The 20,767-nt window shown below is 44.9% G+C and overlaps 1 protein-coding gene and 1 non-coding gene across 2 annotated transcripts in view; both read left to right on the plus strand.

Moving 5' to 3' along the window:
• DNAJC1 (DnaJ heat shock protein family (Hsp40) member C1) overlaps positions 1-19,578 on the plus strand; it is a 152,335-nt gene extending 132,757 nt beyond the window's left edge. Inside the window, exons 9-12 of the mRNA XM_055147161.1 lie at positions 2,588-2,707; positions 17,053-17,101; positions 17,937-18,295; positions 19,381-19,578. Of these exons, the coding sequence (XP_055003136.1) occupies positions 2,588-2,707; positions 17,053-17,101; positions 17,937-18,295; positions 19,381-19,449 (597 nt within the window). The 3' untranslated portion in view covers positions 19,450-19,578. The remainder of the gene's footprint in view (positions 1-2,587; positions 2,708-17,052; positions 17,102-17,936; positions 18,296-19,380) is intronic.
• On the plus strand, positions 10,924-11,062 carry LOC129399037 (small Cajal body-specific RNA 11). Its single transcript, XR_008626882.1, has one exon. It is a non-coding gene; the product is annotated as a small Cajal body-specific RNA 11 (non-coding RNA).
• Positions 19,579-20,767: the final 1,189 nt, after the last annotated feature.

Here is a 20,767-nt window from a genome sequence, read left to right on the forward strand (position 1 = left end):
TATTGAATAATTTGAAAAGTGACTTTTTATTTTGTATTCAGTATGGAGATTTATTCCCAGAGTGGGGCTTTTCTGATACAAAATTGGAATGCTTGTGGAGTCACAACAGCTGTCCCCGCACCATGTGGCAGCTCCCATTACTTTACTGGAGAGATGAATTTTTGGCGCAGCGTCTGAGTAATATTGGACACACATGGTTTTAAGTGGCAAAGCAGTGTGCTCATGCACTCATTTGGCTTTCACAGCTCCGGTCGGCTCCAGAGTAGGACAAGGACAAATACGTTCACACCAGGGCCCCCTCGCGTCTGCGCTAGTCGCCGGATCACAGTGGCCCTGTTACTTCCAGAGACAGGGCTCACCCTTGCTGAGGAATTACACATTCACCCAAGCTCCTTACAGCTGTAGAGAGAACCGTGAATCGCTGAAAGAATGCTCTCAACGGTGTCAGATTCAGGCACGACTTAGTATCAATCTTTTTTTAAACATTAATAATAAAAATGATGGCCATTTTTATCATTAATAAAAAATAACTGAGACTGAAAGGAAAGATTGTCTTAGTGGTAAGATAATTTGGGGACTCTCAGTACCAAGTATTTAAATTTTTTCTGTTCCAAAAGAAAGAAAAAAAGGGCTGTATTTTTAGACTCATTAACAGGAAATTAAAATCAGATTGATTTTTAATATCCATTGTTCATACAGGCAGCATACTTGGAAAGGCAGTCTTTTAAAAAATAGAAATGATTTCAAAGAATTATGGTGTTATATGAAACAATGGATTGTATTTTGCTGACATTTTAGACAATTTTGCCTTCTCCAAAATTTTGCATTTTGTTATAATGCAAAAATAAGATGAGTTTATGTAGTGCTAAATTATGTTGATATGCTATATGGCTTTGAATTCTTTGTTGTGATCATTTGAGCTTTTCATGGTATGAAATAAACTAAAAGCAGAGAAGCTTTAAAAAGTACAAGTTTTTCAATTATCTGACGGGGAGAATTTCTGATAATTCATTAAATATCAGAAGAATTCCAAGCATAGTCAATGTGGCCCACCTTTTTATCTCAGTGAATTTATGCATGTATCGTAAGGGTTGTACTGATGAATATGTTTAAGGCTTTCAGCTTTTAGTGGATACAATATAGAATGATTGATAAAATCCTCCCTACTATTGGCTATTATTTACTGACTCTTAAGTGGCAGGTTGTATTTATGCCAATTTATCTGCTTCAGGGAACATTCTTGATAGCAGAACAAAGTGAATAAAAGTAGTTTGCTTTGCAAATGAATGCAAATGGGAGAGCCTGTCGGAAAGCCCTTTAGCAGGGGCCGTGCACTTTGATTGTGAGTGAAGCTGCCATTTGGACACGGTGAAAAGAGCACGCTTGGACCATTGATTGGGGGAGACAGTAAAAAGTCAGGAAGGGCCCCGTGAAGCTTGCAGTGAGGCAGGCGGATGTCAGTGTGGTTAGAGCACAGTGGGAGAGTGACAGGGAGGATTAGTGTCTGGGAGAAGCTTTGCTGGAGCTGTGGAGATAGTCCCTGGGGTCACGCACCTCTGACTGTTGCTCTGTGCTGATGCTTCTGTAATGCAAACGGCCTGATGTGTGCTCTTCATTATCGGAAATGGTGATTAGAAAAGGTATTTGTCTCAAAGATTTCCTCCCTTTTTTTTCTTTCTTTTTAATTAAAGGAAAATAAGGTGGGCTTCCGCCCATCCCTCTGCTCACTCTAGACTATTGTTTAATATCAGGGTGGTTCCTGCCTCTCGTCCGGAAGAGTCCTAAATTGTAATGGAAAATCATTTTAACTTGGCAATGTGTTCGTTGATAGTAGTTTCTTTTGCTTTGCTCAGCTGTGGGTTTAACCAGCTGACATTGTTGGATAAAATGCAGAGAACATGTTTGCTCTGAGACCTTTTGCTTCTGAAACAGAAAGATTTTGTAACCTTTAAGGTATTTTATGTACAGCTTAAAATTTTGACCAGCTCTTCAAAGCTCAAAATGAAATGTTACTTTGCCTGACATACACGTGATGGTTTAAGTCTTAGTCTAGAAGTTGGATTTGTGTGCCTATGTGTTTTGTTTTATAAAATGCTACCACTTCTTCAGACTTCTTGAAAATGTTTTTATAATGATTGATATGTAGAATGGATAAAATAAAGCTGCCCTAATTCTAATGAGTACATTTTTCTGTTTAGGTTTTTGTTTATGCTTATAAAGTTCTTTTGCTTCCTTAAAAGTAAGTTGTAAAACTTTGAGACCTTTCATAATTACATTTTCAGGGCAATAGTGACAGTGCATTTCATAGACTGAAAACATGTCTTTGCTTTAACGTAAAACGAATTGTCCTGAGTGCCGTGTAAAGCCCGGCCTTGCAGTGTTTCTGCTTTCTTACTTGGCAAACGTGGACAAATGCAAAAGCAGCTGCAGCTCTGCTTTATTGTGTTAACTACACAACTCAAACCCTTGCCTACAGGAATACATTTTTTTTCCATAAAGCACATTGACAGTAAATTGTTTAAGCTTATGAAATATTTTAGCAAATACTGTCCTGATTATCTTTTTTTTTTTTTTTAATGTTATATAGGCACCTGAATGGACAGAGGAGGACCTCAGCCAGCTGACTAGAAGTATGGTGAAGTTCCCAGGAGGGACCCCAGGTCGATGGGAAAAGATTGCCCACGAATTGGGTCGATCGGTGACAGATGTGAGTTCACTCAGATTTGCATTGTACGGAGAGTGACAAACCAGAACAAGCCACCTCTGTGAAAGGCAGACCTAGATGGGTCCAGCATTATCTTTGGAGAAAGGCTACAACTCTTCTAGGACCTGGAAGTGAACCATTAATGAAATAAGCGAGAAGCAGATGTCAGCCAGTCCCCTGCTCCACAGTTAGCAGCTCCAAACACTGTCTCCAGTGTTTGGAGACTTGAGCTACTGTAACCTAATCACAGAAAAACAATGCTAGTTTTTGTGTTGATAGTGACCCTTACACTGTGGAGAAAACAGTTCTTAGACTGATCAGAATTAGAAAAGTTGTATTTCAGCTGGATCTTTTTAACGTTGAAGTACAGATTGCTGTAGATATTTAGACAGGTGGTTTGTGTTAATTAAATGAGTGATCTTCCTATACTTGTATTTCTGTTTCAAGGATGAGTCTGCCATCCACTTTGACAAGTTGTTTAGCAAAACTATAGGTAGATACAGCATATATCTATAGTTATAACATATATATTGAATTATGCATAGATATTATATGTGGGTATATAAACTGTAGATAGACTTATCATTCAAACACAGAGATTAGCTTTATAAACTAGCATTGTCTTTCTGTGATTAGGTAATAGTTACTTACTAAAGGTTCTAACATTTAAAAGGCAAAGTACCTGGAAAATATTCTGCTTAACATTTTGTGTGCTTAATTGAGGAACTTTAGTGCAGAGAATCTTACAAAAACCACCTACCATAGTGCCTGATGTTACTATATTATATTCAGTAATTCTTTTCTTAAAACAGGAAGGAATCTTTACTTTCATAATATTAAGTATTCTTTACTACCTTTTGTGTTTTGTTTTTTTTTTTTTTTGGCTTTTTGGGTCACACCTGGCGATGCACAGGGGTTACTCCTGGCTCTGCACTCAGGAATTACCCCTGGCCGTGCTCAGGGGACCATATGGGATGCTGGGATTTGAACCCGGGTCGGCCGCGTGCAAGGCAAACGCCCTACCCACTGTGCTATCTCTCCAGCCCCTCTTTACTACCTTTTAAAAATGCTATGAATTTTAAAATATTCAAGGGGTTGAACAAAGTTACAAATGTCATCTTTTAATTTGGTTGGTGTATATTTTAGTAACAAACACTATAAAAAGTCTGCGTAGTGATTATTAAAAGTTATTTTTAACTTAGAAACAAACTCACAAAACTTTTTTTTTTTTCTTTTTGGGACACACCTGGCGATGCATAGGGCTTACTCCTGGCTTTGGACTCAGGAATTACTCCTGGCGGTGCTCAGGGGACCATACGGGATGCTGGGGATCAAATCCGGGTCAGCCGAGTACAAGGCAAACACCCTACCTGCTGTGCTATCGCGCCAGCCTCAAACTCACAAAACTTTTGCATCAATTTTTTTTCTGGAGAGGAGCTGCTTTTGAAAATTTTAAGTTATATAATAGTCTTTTAATTATTATAGTCTTTTTTAAATTGCATTTAAAAGACTACTTCTTAAATTTTTCTAGAAATTTGTTTCATTATTCTGGCTGCAGATTTAAAGTTTAATCAAATGGAAAAACAGCTTTTGTACCATAGATTTTTTTATTTATTTATCTTTTGCTGTTTTTAATGAAGAGTCCAGACATCTTTGGTGACTACAGAGTAACTACAACAATACTTTTTTTTCTGCTAGAATGCTTCTGGGATATATGTTTTTATCATTTTTACAAGCAGCCTTAAGATAAATTAATGATGTTTTATCAACAAGTACCTAACCAAATTAAGGACATTCTATAATTACTGATGTTTTAAGTAACTACTACAACTCTGATTATACTGCTAATATAATTATAAACAAAAATAATTTTTTAGAAAGTTACAAAATACTGTTTTTAAAAGGCCCCCAAATTTTTACTTTCATCACTTAAGGAAAAAGAGCTTAATGTCTTCTTTGAAAACAGTGGTACCTTTGACTTTTGAAATATTTCCTGATACCTATAGCTGATTATACCAAAGAGTAGAGTAATAAGGTAACTGAGCATAGTAATACTCAGGAGTTACTCCTGGTTCTGCACTCAGGAATTAACTCCTAGCGTGCTCGGGGAGCTGTATGGGATGCTGGGATCAAACCCAGGTTGGCCAGGTGCAAGGCAAATGCCCTACCCACTGTGCTATAGCTCTGGCCCTAGAGTAATATTTTAATTTTTATCACTACATTTTAAGAGGTGATAATTGGAGTGCTAAGAATATATGATGTAACTGACAGAACCTTAAAATAACTAGTTACTATCATAGACCTGTAGCACTGTTCTCCCATTGTTCATTGATTTGCTCAAGCAGGCACCAGTAACATCTCCATTTTGAGACTTGTTACTGTTTTTGGCATATCAAATACGCCACGAGTAGCTTGCCAGGCTCTGCCGTGTGGGTGGGATACTCTCGGTAGCTTGCTGGGCTCTCTGAGAGGGACAGAGGAATCAAATCCAGTTCAGCCGCATGCAAGGCAAATGCCCTACCCACTGTCCTATCACTCCAGTCCATCATACCTAGAAAAATCGATTCGTAGTTTATAAGCATAGTCTTGATATAAGCAAAAACGTCTTTAAAAGTGTTTGCAAATTTATCCCATGTGTTTTAATTACCTTTTCTTCTAAATTTACCCAAGGGAAACTGATTCTGTATCAGTGATAGTTATTTTCACTTTCAAGTTTTAGTTCTATTTTTGTAGTACCAGAAATACCTTGAAAATAGGTTTTTTGAAAATTTAAACTTTAAGCCACTACATGCTTTTGCAAGATTTCTTCCATGTCAGCTTATCTATAGTTAGACGATTGACACTGTTTTCCTTCTGTGTGCATCATCGCCATGAGTGGACATTTCCAGTACCTATACATACACTAAACACAGCTAGACGTAAATCACTCTGAAAGAAAATAGGTGGATGAGGGAGAACATCTCCCTTGTTTTAATAAACAAAATCCCTCCTAAGCCACTGAAATGGGCCGGATAAGACAGTTCCCTATCCGTGAAAGTTATTTGCTCTTTGAAACTTGCTTACACTTATTTTGGCTTTTGGTACTAATTAGATTTGTTTTCATTAAGCGATTATAAAACAAACCAAGTGCAGCTTGTTGTCATCAGAAATCTCTTTGTATTATCCTGATCACCTGTACCAATTCTCCATATCTGTTCTTTGACCCATTTTTCTTGCCAAATGTGTAAAAACTCCAGCTTAATTCTCTTTCCTTCAAGAAAGAACTGACCTTTTTGGAGGCAGGGTGAAAGTGTGACCTCATAAGATCTGCACATTCTCCGTTTGGGTTAACAGAGGACACTGAAAAGTCCATTTTATTTCTCAAGAAAGGATTTTTGTGTGTTAATTTTGCAGTTAGCAAATTATATTGCTGAGTTCCACTTTGGATAAATGCTAATAATGTTATTAGGTCTGGAAAGTTTTCAAAAAATGCAAAGCATCTTTTAATTCGGGTATGCCTAACATGTAAGACCTACTTTATTATAGATTTTAAAACCTTAAATGTTAATATATGCCTTTCAGCAAATAATTTTGGGAAGCACAAAGGACACTGAAATCATAAAAACAACAGAGGAAACAAAAACTGTCTGGCATGTAAAACCAACTTTAATGTGATTATTAACTGCAGATTTTCTAAATTAAGGTCAGGGAGCCTCAGATTTCTTGCTTGTGAAATAATATTATTCTCTTGCTGAAAGGATGTAAACTGACTCTGCTTCTCTGGTTGTCACTAATCTCTTGCATTCTGTTTGTGATAACAGACTGGTTGGAGATTTTATCCCTTCTTGGGAAAGGCCCAGGTAGGCAGCAAAGCAAAGAACCGGGGAATGGATCTAAACGTTTAATTAGCTTAGAGCCACCGTGAGAGGTAAGAAGTCTGCGGTTAGATAGGTGTCCCCTCCGTAATTGAAAGGGGGCAGGGGAAATAACATTCTCAGTTTTATTTTATGTCTCTCCACATAGAGATATCTATTGGGAGAATCTGTTGTTTAAATATGTAAGCAGATTATTCAGTAGAAAAATATCAGTGACCTATACAGTAACTGATAGAATCAGATTAGTCCTACACAGATCAAAAAGATGAGAAGTGTCCTCCTAAGCAGGAATCCTGCCGTAGCACTTCTGTTGCTCTGGGCTTGTGCTGGGCTTGATCTCAGACTCTTTCATTGTCATCTTGCCTTACTCCCTCAAATGCCCAACCTGAAAGAATTTTTTAATTTATTCTTTTATTGAATCACCATGTGGAAAGTTACAAAGCTTTCAGGTTTAAGACTCAGTTATACAATGCTTGAACACCCATCCCTTCACCAGTGCACATATTCCACCACCAAGAATCACAGTAAACCTCCCCCCAACCACCCAAGAATATTTAAATTATAGAAAGGAATATTGCTTTATTGCATTCTCTTCATTAGATGATTAATCGATTTTCAGTCATATTAATAGATAATGAGTTCAAATCGCTCTCACATAGAATCAAGAATAGCCCAAAACTAAAACAAACAAACAAACAAAGACTCCTGTATTGGCCCATTTTTCTAAATTAAAAAAAAAAAAGTGAATTGGAGAAGTAGCTGGTAGGACACTTGCCTTGTGCGCAGCCAATCTTGCTTCAAGCTCCACCAGGAGTGATCTCTGAGAACCACTAAAAAAAAGTGGGGTGCTGGGGCTGGAGTGATAGCACAGCGGGTAGGGAGTTTGCCTTGCACGCGTCCGACCCGGGTTCGATTCCCAGCATTCCATATGATCCCCCGAGCACTGCCAGGAGTAATTCCTGAGTGCAGAGCCAGGAGTAACTCTGGGGTACTTTGGGACCATAATCTGCCTCTGCTCAGAATCGATCCTCCCGCACACACTCACTTTGAGCTCTCCCTCCGCATCCTTTCTCTAAACACAGGTTACACAGTCTGTCTTGAACTAATCAGGAGCGTCCTGTGATCAACATTGTTTCTGTGTTTGCTGTTTGGGGGGATGTCCACACTCCTTTTTTTTTCATTCATAGTTCTATTCATATTTGCTTCTCTGAAAGAACTGCCAATTCAAAAATATGGATTTTTTAAAAAACACCTTTGATAACTCTAAAGTTATCTTCCCAAGAGATTATGATAAAATACAGTGCTCCTGGCAGCATAGGAATGGCCACTTAGTTTCATCCACACAGAACATATTTTTTTGTTATTCATCATTGCCCATCAAGTGGAAAGTGTTACAGCATTCATTTATTTTATTTTTTTGAACCTTTCTCTATTGATTAGGGTTTGATTTACAGTACTGTTGATCTGCTAACAATAGTTTCCCCTGCACAGAATTCCAACACTCCACCTTCAGGGACCCCTGTGCTCCTCCCTTTAAGCTCCCACCCACCCCCAAACTCCATTGTGTGGATCGGTTTTCCCGTTGTGTTGTGTTTGGATCTTTGTTGCTACCTTGCTGTGTGTCTTTAAGTCCTGAGTATGAAAGCGATCATTCTGTGTCTATCCCTTTCCTTCAGAAGGACCCACTCTGCCACATGCTCTAGTGTCATTCACGTCGCTGCAAATTCCATGGTTTGGCTCTTTCTCAGAGCCACATAATATTCCATTGAGTAGAAATACTACGCTACTTAATCCATTCATTCAGAGTTGGGCATTTGGGTTGTTTCCATATCTGTTTTATTATACTAAGCACTAGCAGTGAAAGTAAGTGTACATAAATCCTTTCAAATCAGTCCTTCTGTGTTTGGGGGGTAGTTGCCAAGAAGTGGTATCACTGGGTCATATGAGGATTTTGCTCTGTGTTTTGGAGAGATCTCCATATTGCTTTCCATAGAGCTGCCGTACACAACATTCCTACCAATGCGGGGAGGGGTCTCTTCCAGCAACCCACCAACACTGGATATTTTTAGCTTTGTGCCATTCCCACCCATGTGATAGCAGATCTCAGTGTTATTTTGGTCTGCATTTCCCTGATCATGAGTAGCACTCATTTTCATAATTTGCTTCCTAATTTCTACAAATACAGTTTGTGTCCATTAAAATTTTCAGAATGGTGATCATATCTTCTATAATTTTTTATTTTATATTATGTATTATTACCTTATTTGATTTTATAACAACAATTAGTGCATACTTTTCAGCTTTACAAACATTTTAATAAGAAAATCTAATGTCTGGGTCAGAGCAATAGTTCGGCAGGTAGGCATTTGCTTTGCACGCAGCCGACCCAGGTACAATCCAGAGCATCCCATTTGGTTCCTCCAGGAGTAATTGCTGAGTTAAGAGCCAGGAATAACCCCTGAGTACCACTGGGTGTGACCCAAAAAGAAAGCTAATGTTTGACTATTAATTTTGTCACTGATATAGGAGATGTTCTTGGGAACTTTTCCTCATTTTATTACACTGGAATAGTGAGCTTTAAACATCTCTTAATATGATCAAATATATTTTTGAGAGCCCTTTATATTTCTCATCGATTTGTTCGAGCGGGTACCAGTAACGTCTCTCATTGAGGGGAACCAGTTCTGCACCCAGCAGAGTCCGGTGAGCACGTGAGGGTCTGTGCTCTTTCTTAGGGAATTTTCAGGATCGTAGCCCAGAAAAAGGAGAGATGGGGGCACATTTGCTGCCTGAGCCCATGTGCTGCTTGCGCCCACATGGCCGAGCACATGTGGTGCCCGAGCACATGTGTCACCTGCATCTCCCCTCTTGAGATGTGTTCTTTCATGCTTTCGTGTCTAGTGCTAGGGTGTGTGTAGAGCTCTCTCCACCCTTGGAGAAGCCCGCGTTCTCTCTTGAGCGCGTTACTCTTACTCTTCTCTCTCCCTCTTATCCCTTCCTCCTTCCCTCAGAAACCTCTAAATAAAATCTGTTTACTTCAAAAAAAAGGGGGGGGGGGAGATAGGTAGACCTGGAACCCAAGAATGGATCTAGCCCTGGGTTTTCCCAAATGAGTGATACTACTGGAATAACCCAGGGCTCGGTAGCAATCTCGGGTACCATTGGTGGGTGCTTTGCTCCCATAAAGAAGGTCGATTTCCGGGGGGCATTGAGGAGTTTTTTTCCCCTGAAAAGGGAGCAAGTAGACCGAGTAGGTATGATATGAGAACCTCTGATCCAGCCCAGTCAGTAGCAGTCCCCAGACTCCCTGGCGGTCTAGACGTCTACACTGGAGAAAGGGCAGATTAGAGACGATAGACCATTTGGCTGAGAACCTCGATGTTTTTATATGTATGAATTTTTTTTTAGAGACATAGTCGAAATTTAAGTGAACTAAAGATGGAGCCAAAGAACTTGATACAGGAATATTTTCCCTTGAGTGGCACCAAAAATGTGGGCACAGCATTGTACCAGTCTCTGGTGAACAGTGTCTGCCCCGTCATAATTGCATAAGCCATTATCATAATGGGCTTTTGTGTTTCCTATGTTGTACTGATTGTTTTTTGGTGTGGGGGTGCTCTGGAACCCCAGCCCCACACAGCAAGCCTGTGTGCCGGGTCGGCGCAGCTCCTCCCGGGCCAGCACATTAGTCCGCAGCTGTGGAAGGCAGGAGCAGATTGTTCACCACGCGTGTTTCACCTTCTCAGAGTTTTCCCGCCAGGCACATTAGGTCACTCATCTCTCTCTAGAGGAACATAACTGAAGCGGGTGTGCTCGTGGGCGCTCGCTCACTTGTCCCTTTCACCGAGCTGGAATAACCAATTGGCAGCGAAGCTTTAGCCGTGCAGACAATTAAAATTGCCCCAATGCACAATGGAAAGATCCTGACTCCACGGAAGAAAAGAAAAATTCCAACAGTTAGGGGCCAGCGACTAAAAGGAGCTGCAGTGTCCTGAGGGGAGGTCGGGAGGCAGCAGTGAGCAGGCCGAGTCCCGAGGGGAGGCCGGGAGGCAGCAGTGAGCAGGCCGAGTCCCGAGGGGAGGCCGGGAGGCAGCAGTGAGCAGGCCGAGTCCCGAGGGGAGGCCGGGAGGCAGCAGTGAGCAGGCGAGTCCCGAGGGGAGGCCAGGAGACAGCAGTGAGCAGGCCGAGGGAGCTGCTGAGAAAGACCCTCGGGGAGAGGGAAGCTCGGCCTGGGGAGGCGCGGGAGGCGGAAGCGTGCGGCGGGTGGTTTGCAGAGTCCTGCGGAGAGAGTGGCAGGGGCCGCAGTGAGCCAAGGGTCCAGGGGAAGCCGCACCGCACCCAGGACTTCATCCGGGAATGTGAGCACTGTCCTGGCCTGAGCGTTTCCTGCCTGCCATGGGCTTGGACAGCAGAGTGAGCGGGCGGGACACACAGCAATCACCCTCTCTGTTTAGGAGGGCCAGCCTGAGCATAGCACTGCCTGTGAGAAGCAGGAGAGAAGTTTTGTTTTTCATTTGGGGAGCCACACCCAGCGGTGCTCAGGGGTCACTCCTTGCAGACCCTAGGGACCTTACGGGGTGCTGGGATAGAGCCTGGGGTGGCAAGCACCTACCCACTGTACTATTGCTCCAACCCCGAGAGAATATTTTCTTTAATTGATTTTGAGCAAAAGACTGAAAGATCTGAATGGATCAATCTGACTTTTTTTATTCAATTGTGACTTTTTTTGTTTTTAGGTTGTACCCAGCGTTGCTCCGGGGACCACCTAAGGTACTGGGGATCAGACCCAGATAAGCCGCAATCAAGGCAAACCCCCCCTACTCTCTATACTATCGCTCCGACCCCTTCTTTTTCATAGCAGAGACACTATAGAGGACAGCCAGGCTAAGAAGGGACTGTTTCAATTCTCCATGCAAAAGGTGATGGTAGTTTATTGTAAAGGTTGCATTCCGGATAATATGCAAAAAGCAAGTTCATTTAGTAGATGTAGTTCTGTCAAAATAACTGAAGTAAGGCACACTATTTTCATCAGATCCTGGGTGTATATTGCCCCTCCCCAGCTATTTGTGCGCGATAGCAGATCGGGTAGGGCATTTGCCTTGCACGCGGCCGACCCAGGTTTGATTCCTTCGTCTCTCTCGGAGAGCCCGGCAAGCTACCGAGAGTATCCCACCCGCACAGCAGAGCCTGGCAAGCTACCTGTGGCGTATTCGATATGCCAAAAACAGTAACAAGTCTCACAATGGACATGTTACTGGTGCCCACTCGAGCAAATCGATGAACAACAGGATGACAGTGCTACAGTGCAGTGCTACCTTGATTTTAAAAACAAACTTAGAGGGGCTGGAGCGATAGCACAGCAGGTAGGGCGTTTGCCTTGCATGTAGCCGACCCAGGTTCGATTCCCAGCATCCCATCTGGGTCCTGAGCACCGCCAAGATTGATCCCTACGTAAAAAACCAGGAGAAACCCTTGAGCATTGCCGGGTGTGACCCAAAAAAAAAAAACTTAGAGGCTGGAAAGACAGTACAGGGGTTAAGGTCTGCCATGTATGCAGCCAGATACATCACCTTAGCACTGCCAGGTGAGGCCCAAAACAAAGTAAAAACTAAAAAAGGAAAAAACTTAAAACATGTTTTACTTTAAACATGTTACCTTTAATATCTTTCCTATCAGTATGTGTGTTCTATATGTATATATATTTGATGTGGGGGGGTTGGGGGATGCTGGGCAGCTGTTCAGGGACATGGAGCTGGGGTGGAGCCTAGGCCAACCATATGTAAGACAAGCCTTTGCTGCTGCTCACTCACTCTCTCTCTGGACCCCTAATTTTTTTCATTTTTTAAAACCTTACTGATTTTCAGAAATAGAAAATATAGCCATATTTTATTGGAAAGAGAATAAAAAGCAACCAGTATCACATTTTCTGGTTTTTAAATGTATTATAAAACAAAGCTACAGAAATTAAAACAGTGTGGTGGTACAGGCATGAAGACTAGACCAGAATAGAGAACCCAGAGATAAACTTATACATACATTAAATCAATACATAAACTTTGGCAGTTGGAAGAAATTTCATTGGTGTCACATCCAGTGAATCACAGAATATTTGAATTAAAAGGAAATTATTGAAATTTGTTGTTTTGTGGACCAAAAAGAAGTATAAAGAATAGAACTGAAAAGAATTTAATTTTAAACTCATCTGTTTGTGAGCTATATAACTTTGCAGCTCCTGGAATTACCCAGAGCTTCCTTTTCTTCATCTGTATTTTTGTTTGTTTTTGTTTTCTGGGAACCATGTCCAGAGGTGCTCAGGGCTTACTCCTGCTTCTGTGTTACAAATTAATCCTGACAGACTCAGGGATCAAACCCAGATCTGCCACATGCAAGGCAAAGTTCCTGCCCTCTGTACTATCTCTCTTGTCCCCCAGTTTCTTCATCTATAATGTGAAATTCCACAAGAAAGTTGGGAAATATTAATAGCATTATGAGAATGCCTTGTAATATTAGGTGGTATACCATTTTAAATCACTAGCACTTCTATTGCACATGAGTTCTAGAAAGGGATGAAAGTTTGTAAAAAGCTGTAAAAAGTTCATAAAATATAATAATCTGGGACTAGAACACAGATTAGCTGATTCTTCTATAAATACATTGTTCTTGTAATTTTAAAATATCTATTTAGGCCTCAAGCCTAGTGTAGTGGGGATGGTGTTTGCCTTGCACTGACTGACCCAGATTTGATTCCTGGCATTTCATCCAGAGCACTGCTAGGAGTAATCCTGAGGGCAGAGTCAGGGGGGCCCTAGAACAACACCAGGTGTGGCCCAGAAGCAAAAGCAGGCAAACAAGGAAAACAAACGTGTGTGTGTGTGTGTGTGTGTGTGTGTGTGTGTGTGTGTGTGTGTGTGTGTAACACTTGATTTTTAACACAAAAAAGCAGTGCTATTCTTTGTCGTACCTAGCCAGTATCTTCAGGATGAAATGTGCTGGGTTTTGAAGTGCTGAGTTAAAATGGGATGAAATTGGAACAAACTATTTAAGTATTCAGTGCTGGACTTGTGATTTGTATACTCCGTCACGTCACCAGGAATCCTGTGTCTTACCATGAGGATAGATCTACTTTACAAACTAGATCTAATTTATTAGTTATAATCAGATGCACTTTGAATAATAGAGATGATTTTATTCATGAGGGAATTGGTTTCACAGTATAATCTATGATCTGGTCTTAGTACCATACTTTACAGTAGAGATTTATTTTTGCCCTGAATTATTCATTTAACTCCTCATCTTAGAGCTTAGAGATACAGCCAGTCAGTAGACTATTGGCCCTTCAGGAGATATTAAAAGTATTAATGCAGTTTTAAAATGTGTTCTTGTGCTAAAAAATCTGAGTGACTCATTTCAAAAGAGGAAGATGGGTGGGCATGGGGCGGGTTGCTCCAGCTTCTTGCTGACGGACCAACAGTAACAGCAGAGAGCGCTCCTGAGGTGGGCAGGAATCCTTTCTCGAGTTAAAGGTCATCTCCATGGCATACAGACAACTGGGAAGTGAATGGAAGGTCCCTTTTTAATAATGGTTAAGAAGAACATTACTGGCTACAAGCAGTATAAAATACATTAGCGTGGCATTAGTGTGGGCTCGCCGCGGGGGCAGCGGGAGGGGCGGTTGGCAGAGCGGAGGCAGTGGTGGAGGGGAGGTGACAGCGGTGGGCCAGGGTTGGAATATTGAAAGCCTGGAACAAATCATGAGCAACATTGTGAACTTTGTTCTTTGTAAACAAAACCATTTATTTTGTTTAAATAAAATGTGTGTGTGTGGGGACACACTATTTCTTAAATTCTATTCAAAAAGAGAATCCTGGGAGGGGGGGGAATTTGAGGACAGTGGAAGACAAAAAATAAGAATGAACTGCACTGCTTTCTACCAGTGGGAAGCGTTTTCAGGTGATTTATTTACTGTCCAGGTAACAGCGTGCCCTTGTTTTTGAATTAAGTAGTTTTTAGTTATAACGTGTGAAAAATTGAAACCAAATTGGCCAAACTTAAACACAAAACAATGAACCTTTTGGTCAGATTTTATCTGGAGTTATGTTTAACACGTCGATCTGTGGGCTGGAGATGGCCACAGTTAGACCTGCACCCCCCCCCCCCCCCGTGAGCAGCGGGAGACCCCAAACATAGGTCAGGCCAGTCTGAGAATCTTGTATATGGTGAATATGAATATGCCTCATGTCACCTGCCTTTTTCATCTGCTCCTTGAATTATTTATTTTCATCAGTGTTTTCACTATCAAGAATGAGACTTAATTTAGATTTTGTTCTTTCACGCCACACTAACCCATATTGTCCATAATAAATCAGAGAAACCTTCCTTATGAGAATTTTCAAGATAATTATAATCCATCCTAGTACAGTTATGGATTAAGACTGTGTTGCCTTATTTCACATCAGAGTAGGCGGGGGCAGATCTTCCCGCAATCCTGTGATCTTTGTGGCTGTTACCTGCATCCGGACAGTGTTGTTGATCAGAATCTTCCTGCAGTTGGGAGCCCGTGTTCTGTGGCCAGTCACTGACAGAGCAGCCTCATCTGGGGGCCCTTTGCAGAGCTCTGTGATATATGCCTTCTTCCAAGAGGAAGCTAGAAATTTTTCCTGAATATAAACCTGTCACTAAGCTTCTATAATTGCTTATAATTCAATAGCTGAAAAATTTATTATGGGACATGTGAGAACACTAAACATTTCAAGGCTAAATTGGCTTTCGTTTCATTGAAGACATCAGATATACATGGGAGAAATAGATTTGTGGAAGACCGTATTATCTGTTTGCAGTTGACATAGTACATTATGTAGAAACCCACAGATTCCTGAGAAAACCACAAGAACTAATCAACTGTTTCAAGTTTTGAAATACAAAAGAAATAAAATGAGTTTGTGGAGGATGGGTATTCGAGCATTGTTGGATGGGTATTCGAGCATTGTATAACTGAGATTTAAACCTGAAAACTGTGTAACTTTCCACATAGTGACTCAATAAAAAATTAAAAAAAAAAATGAGTTTGTGGAGGCGCTAGTGCAGTAGTACAAAGGAGAGGGCATTTGCCTTGCACAAAGCTGACCTGGATTTGATTCCCCAAAAGTCCTGCCAGGAATGACCCCTGAGCACAGAGCCAAGAGTAAGCCCTGAGCACACCCAGGGGTCTCGCCCCCCCCCAAGAAAACAAAACAAATTAGTTTGTTGGTAGTGGGTATCCATACACATAGCTGATGTGGCCCAAAAACCAAATGATACTGTATTGGATGGCATTTTTTGTTTCATTTTTAAGTGTGCCTTATAAATATATAAAAACAAAATTTGAGGAGCTGGAGCGATAGCACAGCGGGTAGGGCGGTTGCCTTGCATGCAGCCGACCCAGGTTCGATTCCCAGCATCCCATATGGTCCCCCGAGCACCGCCAGGGGTAATTCCTGAGTGCAGAGCCAGGAGTAACCCCATGCATCACCGGGTGTGACCCAAAAAAGCAAAATAAATAAATAAATAAAATAAGATTTTGTGTTTTGCTATGAATCCTTATAGCTCTGTTGAATTCATTTGTTGGAGCAATAGTTTTGGTGTTTTGTTTTGCTTTTTTTAAGCAAAATAGTTTTTATTGAAAGAAACTTAGAGAAGGGGCCAGAGTGATAGTAAGCCAGTAGGGTATTTGCACTGCACACGGCCGGCCGGCTTCAATCCCCAACGCCACATATGGTCCCAAGAGCACCTCCAAGAGTAAGCTCTGATGGGAGCCGGAGCGATAGCACAGCGGGTAGGGCGTTTGCCTTGCACTTGGCCGACCCGGGTTCGATCCCCGGCATCCCATATGGTCCCCCAAGCACCGCCAGGAGTAATTCCTGAGTGCAAAGCCAGGAGTAACCCCTGAGCATTGCTGGGTGTGACCCAAAAAGCAAAAAAAAAAAAAAAAAAAAAAAAGAGTAAGCTCTGAGCATTGCGGGGCGTGGCCCAAAAAGCCGGGCAGGGGGACAGGGGAGGGGGATGCCAAAGGTGAGAGAGAGAGAAACAATGACTTTTCCAGAATGGGAAAGGCCTTTTGTTTGTTTGTTAATTCTGCTCTTCATGTGACACTCATAAGTGGTGTTACCCATGAATATTCCAAATTGGTCATATTTACCAAGCCCTTAATATCTGCCAGCTAGCATGTGCTAAGGGGTTATCTCAAAAGTGCAACACCCCTAAGAGGCAAATGGTTTTATATCCACCTGTTGCAGAGGTCACCAAGAGACAGAGGGGAGCACGTTGGGGGTGGCACTAGGACTGTGCCCAGCCTGTGACCCGCATTCTCAGGCCTCACTTACAAGCCTTCATGCAGGAAGTGTCGGGTAAAGAGCATATGTAGAACAGTGGACCAAGTACCAGGTATAGAAAGACAGTTCATGTAGACATCAATCTAATTTTGATAAAGTTCATTGATTTACTTTATTTTGGAAACAGGTGACAACGAAAGCCAAGCAGCTGAAGGACTCGGTCACCTGCTCCCCAGGTGAGTTGGTGCCCACGTTATCCCCATTCATCTAACAGCTTCTTTGAAAATAAACCAGTTTCGGGGCTGGAGGAATAGCACAGCGGGTAGGGCGTTTGCCTTCCACGCAGCCGACCCAGGTTCGAATCCCAGCATCCCATATGGTCCCCTGAGCACCGCCGGGGGTAATTCCTGAGTGCAGAGCCAGGAGTAACCCCTGTGCATCGCCGGGTGTGACCCAAAAAGCAAAAAAAAAAAAAAAAGAAAATAAACCAGTTTCAAATAGCTAGGTTTGCTTTGGGGACCCCAGCAAACGGTGCTCAGAAGCCACACTCGGTTAATACTCGGGGACCATGCAGTGTCGGGGAATTCAACCAGGGACCCAAGGCCGTTGCATTATCTCCCCGCCTTTAAAGCCTTCTCTAAACACGATTATCAGCCCGAGTTTTGCCCAGACATCTATCTAGCAAGATTTGCAGTACAGGCAGTAAAAGCCGGCCGGGCCCCCAGTGGTGCTGAGATTTCCCGTGTAAGTGATTGGGGCCGCAGGGCGTGCACAGGCGGCGCCGCTTCGCCCCTCGCCATCCCACAGGGTCCCCCGAGCGCCCCCAGGCGTAATCCCTGTGGGCCAGAAGCAACCAAAAACTAGAAACACGTGTTGCACACGTGGAACTGGGGGGGCGCATGGAGCCCGGGAGTGTGCGTGCCAGGCAGACACTGGTGCGGCTTCCACCCGTCCCTGGCCTTGGCCGAGGGAGGGAGGGCGTCTGCCCCTCGCCGTCCGGCGGCTCCAGGGGGCAGAGAGCAGACCCTCGCGCGCTGTCCCCGTGCGCCCCTCTGACCGCTTCCCTCGCAGGCACGCTGCGCCTCTCGGAGCTCAGGCCGGCGCCCGCGAAGGCCGCGCTGCCCGACGACATCATCACCCAGCGGGAAGACGGGGTGCCGGGCGAGGGGGCGGCCGAGGCCCCCGAGGGCCGGCCCCGCAGGAGGAGGCCCGAGCCCGAGGACCGGCCCCGCGGGAGGCGGCAGAGGGACTTCGAGGCGGGGCCGCAGACCGAGTCCAGCGACGAGGAGAGCCGCAGGAGAGAGCCGGCGGCCGAGGAGCCGTGGACTCAGAGCCAACAGAAGCTTCTGGAACTAGCCCTGCAGCAGTACCCGAAGGGGTCCTCGGACCGCTGGGACAGAATAGCCAAGTGCGTCCCGTCCAAGAGTAAGGTGGGTGCCGGCGAGGGCCGCCTGGCCGAGCCTCCCCCTCCCCCCAGCACCCACGCGCGCAGCAGCGCGACTCCTGGTCACCGGACCCTCCCCGGCCAGCGCCACCAGGGGTCTCCCACCAGCCCCCCAGCTCCGGGCAGTGTGCAGTGGCCGTTGTTACTTCAGCGGCAGCAGTCAACTGGCGGGAGTGCCCGACAGCCCGGTGAGGTGGGCTTCCAGCCTCGACTTCCCCGGGAGTCTCCACACACACACTAGCTCCGCCACTGGGAGCTCCGGGGCTTTTCCCTCCCTTGCCGCACTGTCCAGTCCAAGACCAGCCCAGCGGCCACTGTGTCGCGTCCCAGCACACGATGCCCCCGTAATTGGAATTGTGCGCTGGAAAGCCTGGCTCCAGGCCGCGCTGCCCTCCCAGAGCCCCACCTCACAGCCGACCCGCGCGGGAACAGGTTCACCCAGCCTCTGCGCCACAGGGGCGGGAGGTCGGGCACACATAACCCCCATAACCCCCAGGCCTTTGGAGGCCGCGCCTCCACACCCAGCACTGTTAGAGACCCCACATGAGGCTGTAGCCATCAGAAGACGCCCCCGACCCCAGACTGAGGCAGACCAGGGCACAGGCCTCCACGGCCCGCGCAGGAAGAACAAGGCCAGGAGGGTTTGTGAGGCAGAAGTAGCCCCGGGCAGTGCCTATGAGGGACAGGAATGCCCTGGGGGTGCCCCAAAATCATACACACACACCCCCGTTCAGTGTCCCCATGCCCCGAACACAAGGACACACACACACACACACACACACACACACACCACACCACACCCCCCTGCCCCGCACGCTCAGTGTCCCCACGCCCCAAAGAGAGCTGGGCTCTGAACCAAGTGGTTCGGGGCTGACTGGCAGCAAGATTGAGGGGGGCTGGAGGCGCAGATTCCAGCCTTTTCCCTGCAGCCCCTGGGGGGGGGCTGGGCACACTCCACTTGCTGCAGTAACTGCCCCACAGGAACCCAAGTGCTGCCGGCCTACTGCGACCAACAGCCAGGGACAGCGTGCCGAGCAGTGAGACTAACCCCCACCCCTCTCTCCCCTGCAGGAAGACTGTATTGCCCGCTACAAGCTGCTGGTTGAACTGGTCCAAAAGAAAAAACAAGCTAAAAGCTGAATGTTCTGGAAAATGCTCACTTTCATTTTCCAAAAGGATTTTTAAAATTTTATGCAGACACCTGCATTTTGTACCTCAGTATTTCTATACATCATGTGCCTTAGTAAAATCATAATTAAAACATTTTTAAAGCAAATATTGTACTGTAGTGTTTAAATAAATGCTGTGTTGAAGAGAAAGAGGGGGCCAGAGAGATAACACAGCGGGGAAGGCACTTGCCATGCCCCAGGCACGGGGCCAACCCGCATTCAATCCCCGGCATCCCGTATGATCTCCCAAGCACCGCCAGGAATAATTCCTGAGTGCAAGAGCCAGGAGGAAGCCCTGTGCCAGGTGTGACCCAAAAAGCTAAAAGGAAAGAGAAAAAGGGAGCCCGGGACCTGCCAGGCTGTTTGCTCTCACCAGGTAAATACGTCATTCCAGAGCTGACACCGGCGTGTGGTTGGAATCAAAACCTGACATTTCCTTTGGCTGTATTGCCTGCTACAAGCTGCTGGTTGAACTGGTCCACTCGAGTGCGTGAGTTCCTGGGGAGCCAGATCCAGGTGCTTGGGGGAGACATCCTGGTATCCCACCAGCACTCTGAACAGTGAGACCTTTTACTTAAACTCCCCCCAAATTGAGGGCATCTTGCAAGGCAAGTACTTTCTCTACCACTGAGCCACGGCCTGTACCTTTTGGGGAGAGGCTTGGGGTGTGACGTGCCTGGCGGGGCTCAGGGCCTGCTCTTGGCTCAATACTCAGGGAGTGGTGACAGTTGAGGGACCTTGCGGTGCCAGGTACCAAGCCTGGGGCCTCTACATGCCAGGCAGGCTTGGAGCCAGCCTTCTCCGCGGCTTAACCATCTCACCGAAGTGTAATGCGAAGGCAGGGCCCTGCAGGTGGAGCTAACCAACGGCAGAGTGAGCGCGAGGGGGATTGTTCTCTCCTCCGGGAACCAACATCAGCATACCAGAAATTCTTGCACCGCCTCCCAGACATTAATCTCCCGACTTCTAACAGGTAACCCCTACCCTGATGGCTAAGCTCATAATCACCCTTGTTTCTTTATCGGGTGGAAAAGGCTTGGTGCGGTAATTACTTGGCGGTGCTCACTGTTGCGCCCGGCATTCTGCATGTCAGGTTGGCTCAGCCGGTCCCTGTCACCTGGGGGTGCACATGCACTCGCTGATGCCCCAGCAGCACCCGCTGCCGCCTGCAGTTCGTGCCGCTGTGGCCGGTCCCACACCCACCCTGTCCGCTGTCTGGAAGCTGCAGTGGCTGAGGGCGTGGGTTGTTGGCCTTCAGGAAGACGGGAAGTACCGAGCCGTGTCTGAAG

Source organism: Sorex araneus, chromosome 9, assembly GCF_027595985.1.
Source record: "Sorex araneus isolate mSorAra2 chromosome 9, mSorAra2.pri, whole genome shotgun sequence".
Taxonomy (NCBI): domain Eukaryota; kingdom Metazoa; phylum Chordata; class Mammalia; order Eulipotyphla; family Soricidae; genus Sorex; species Sorex araneus.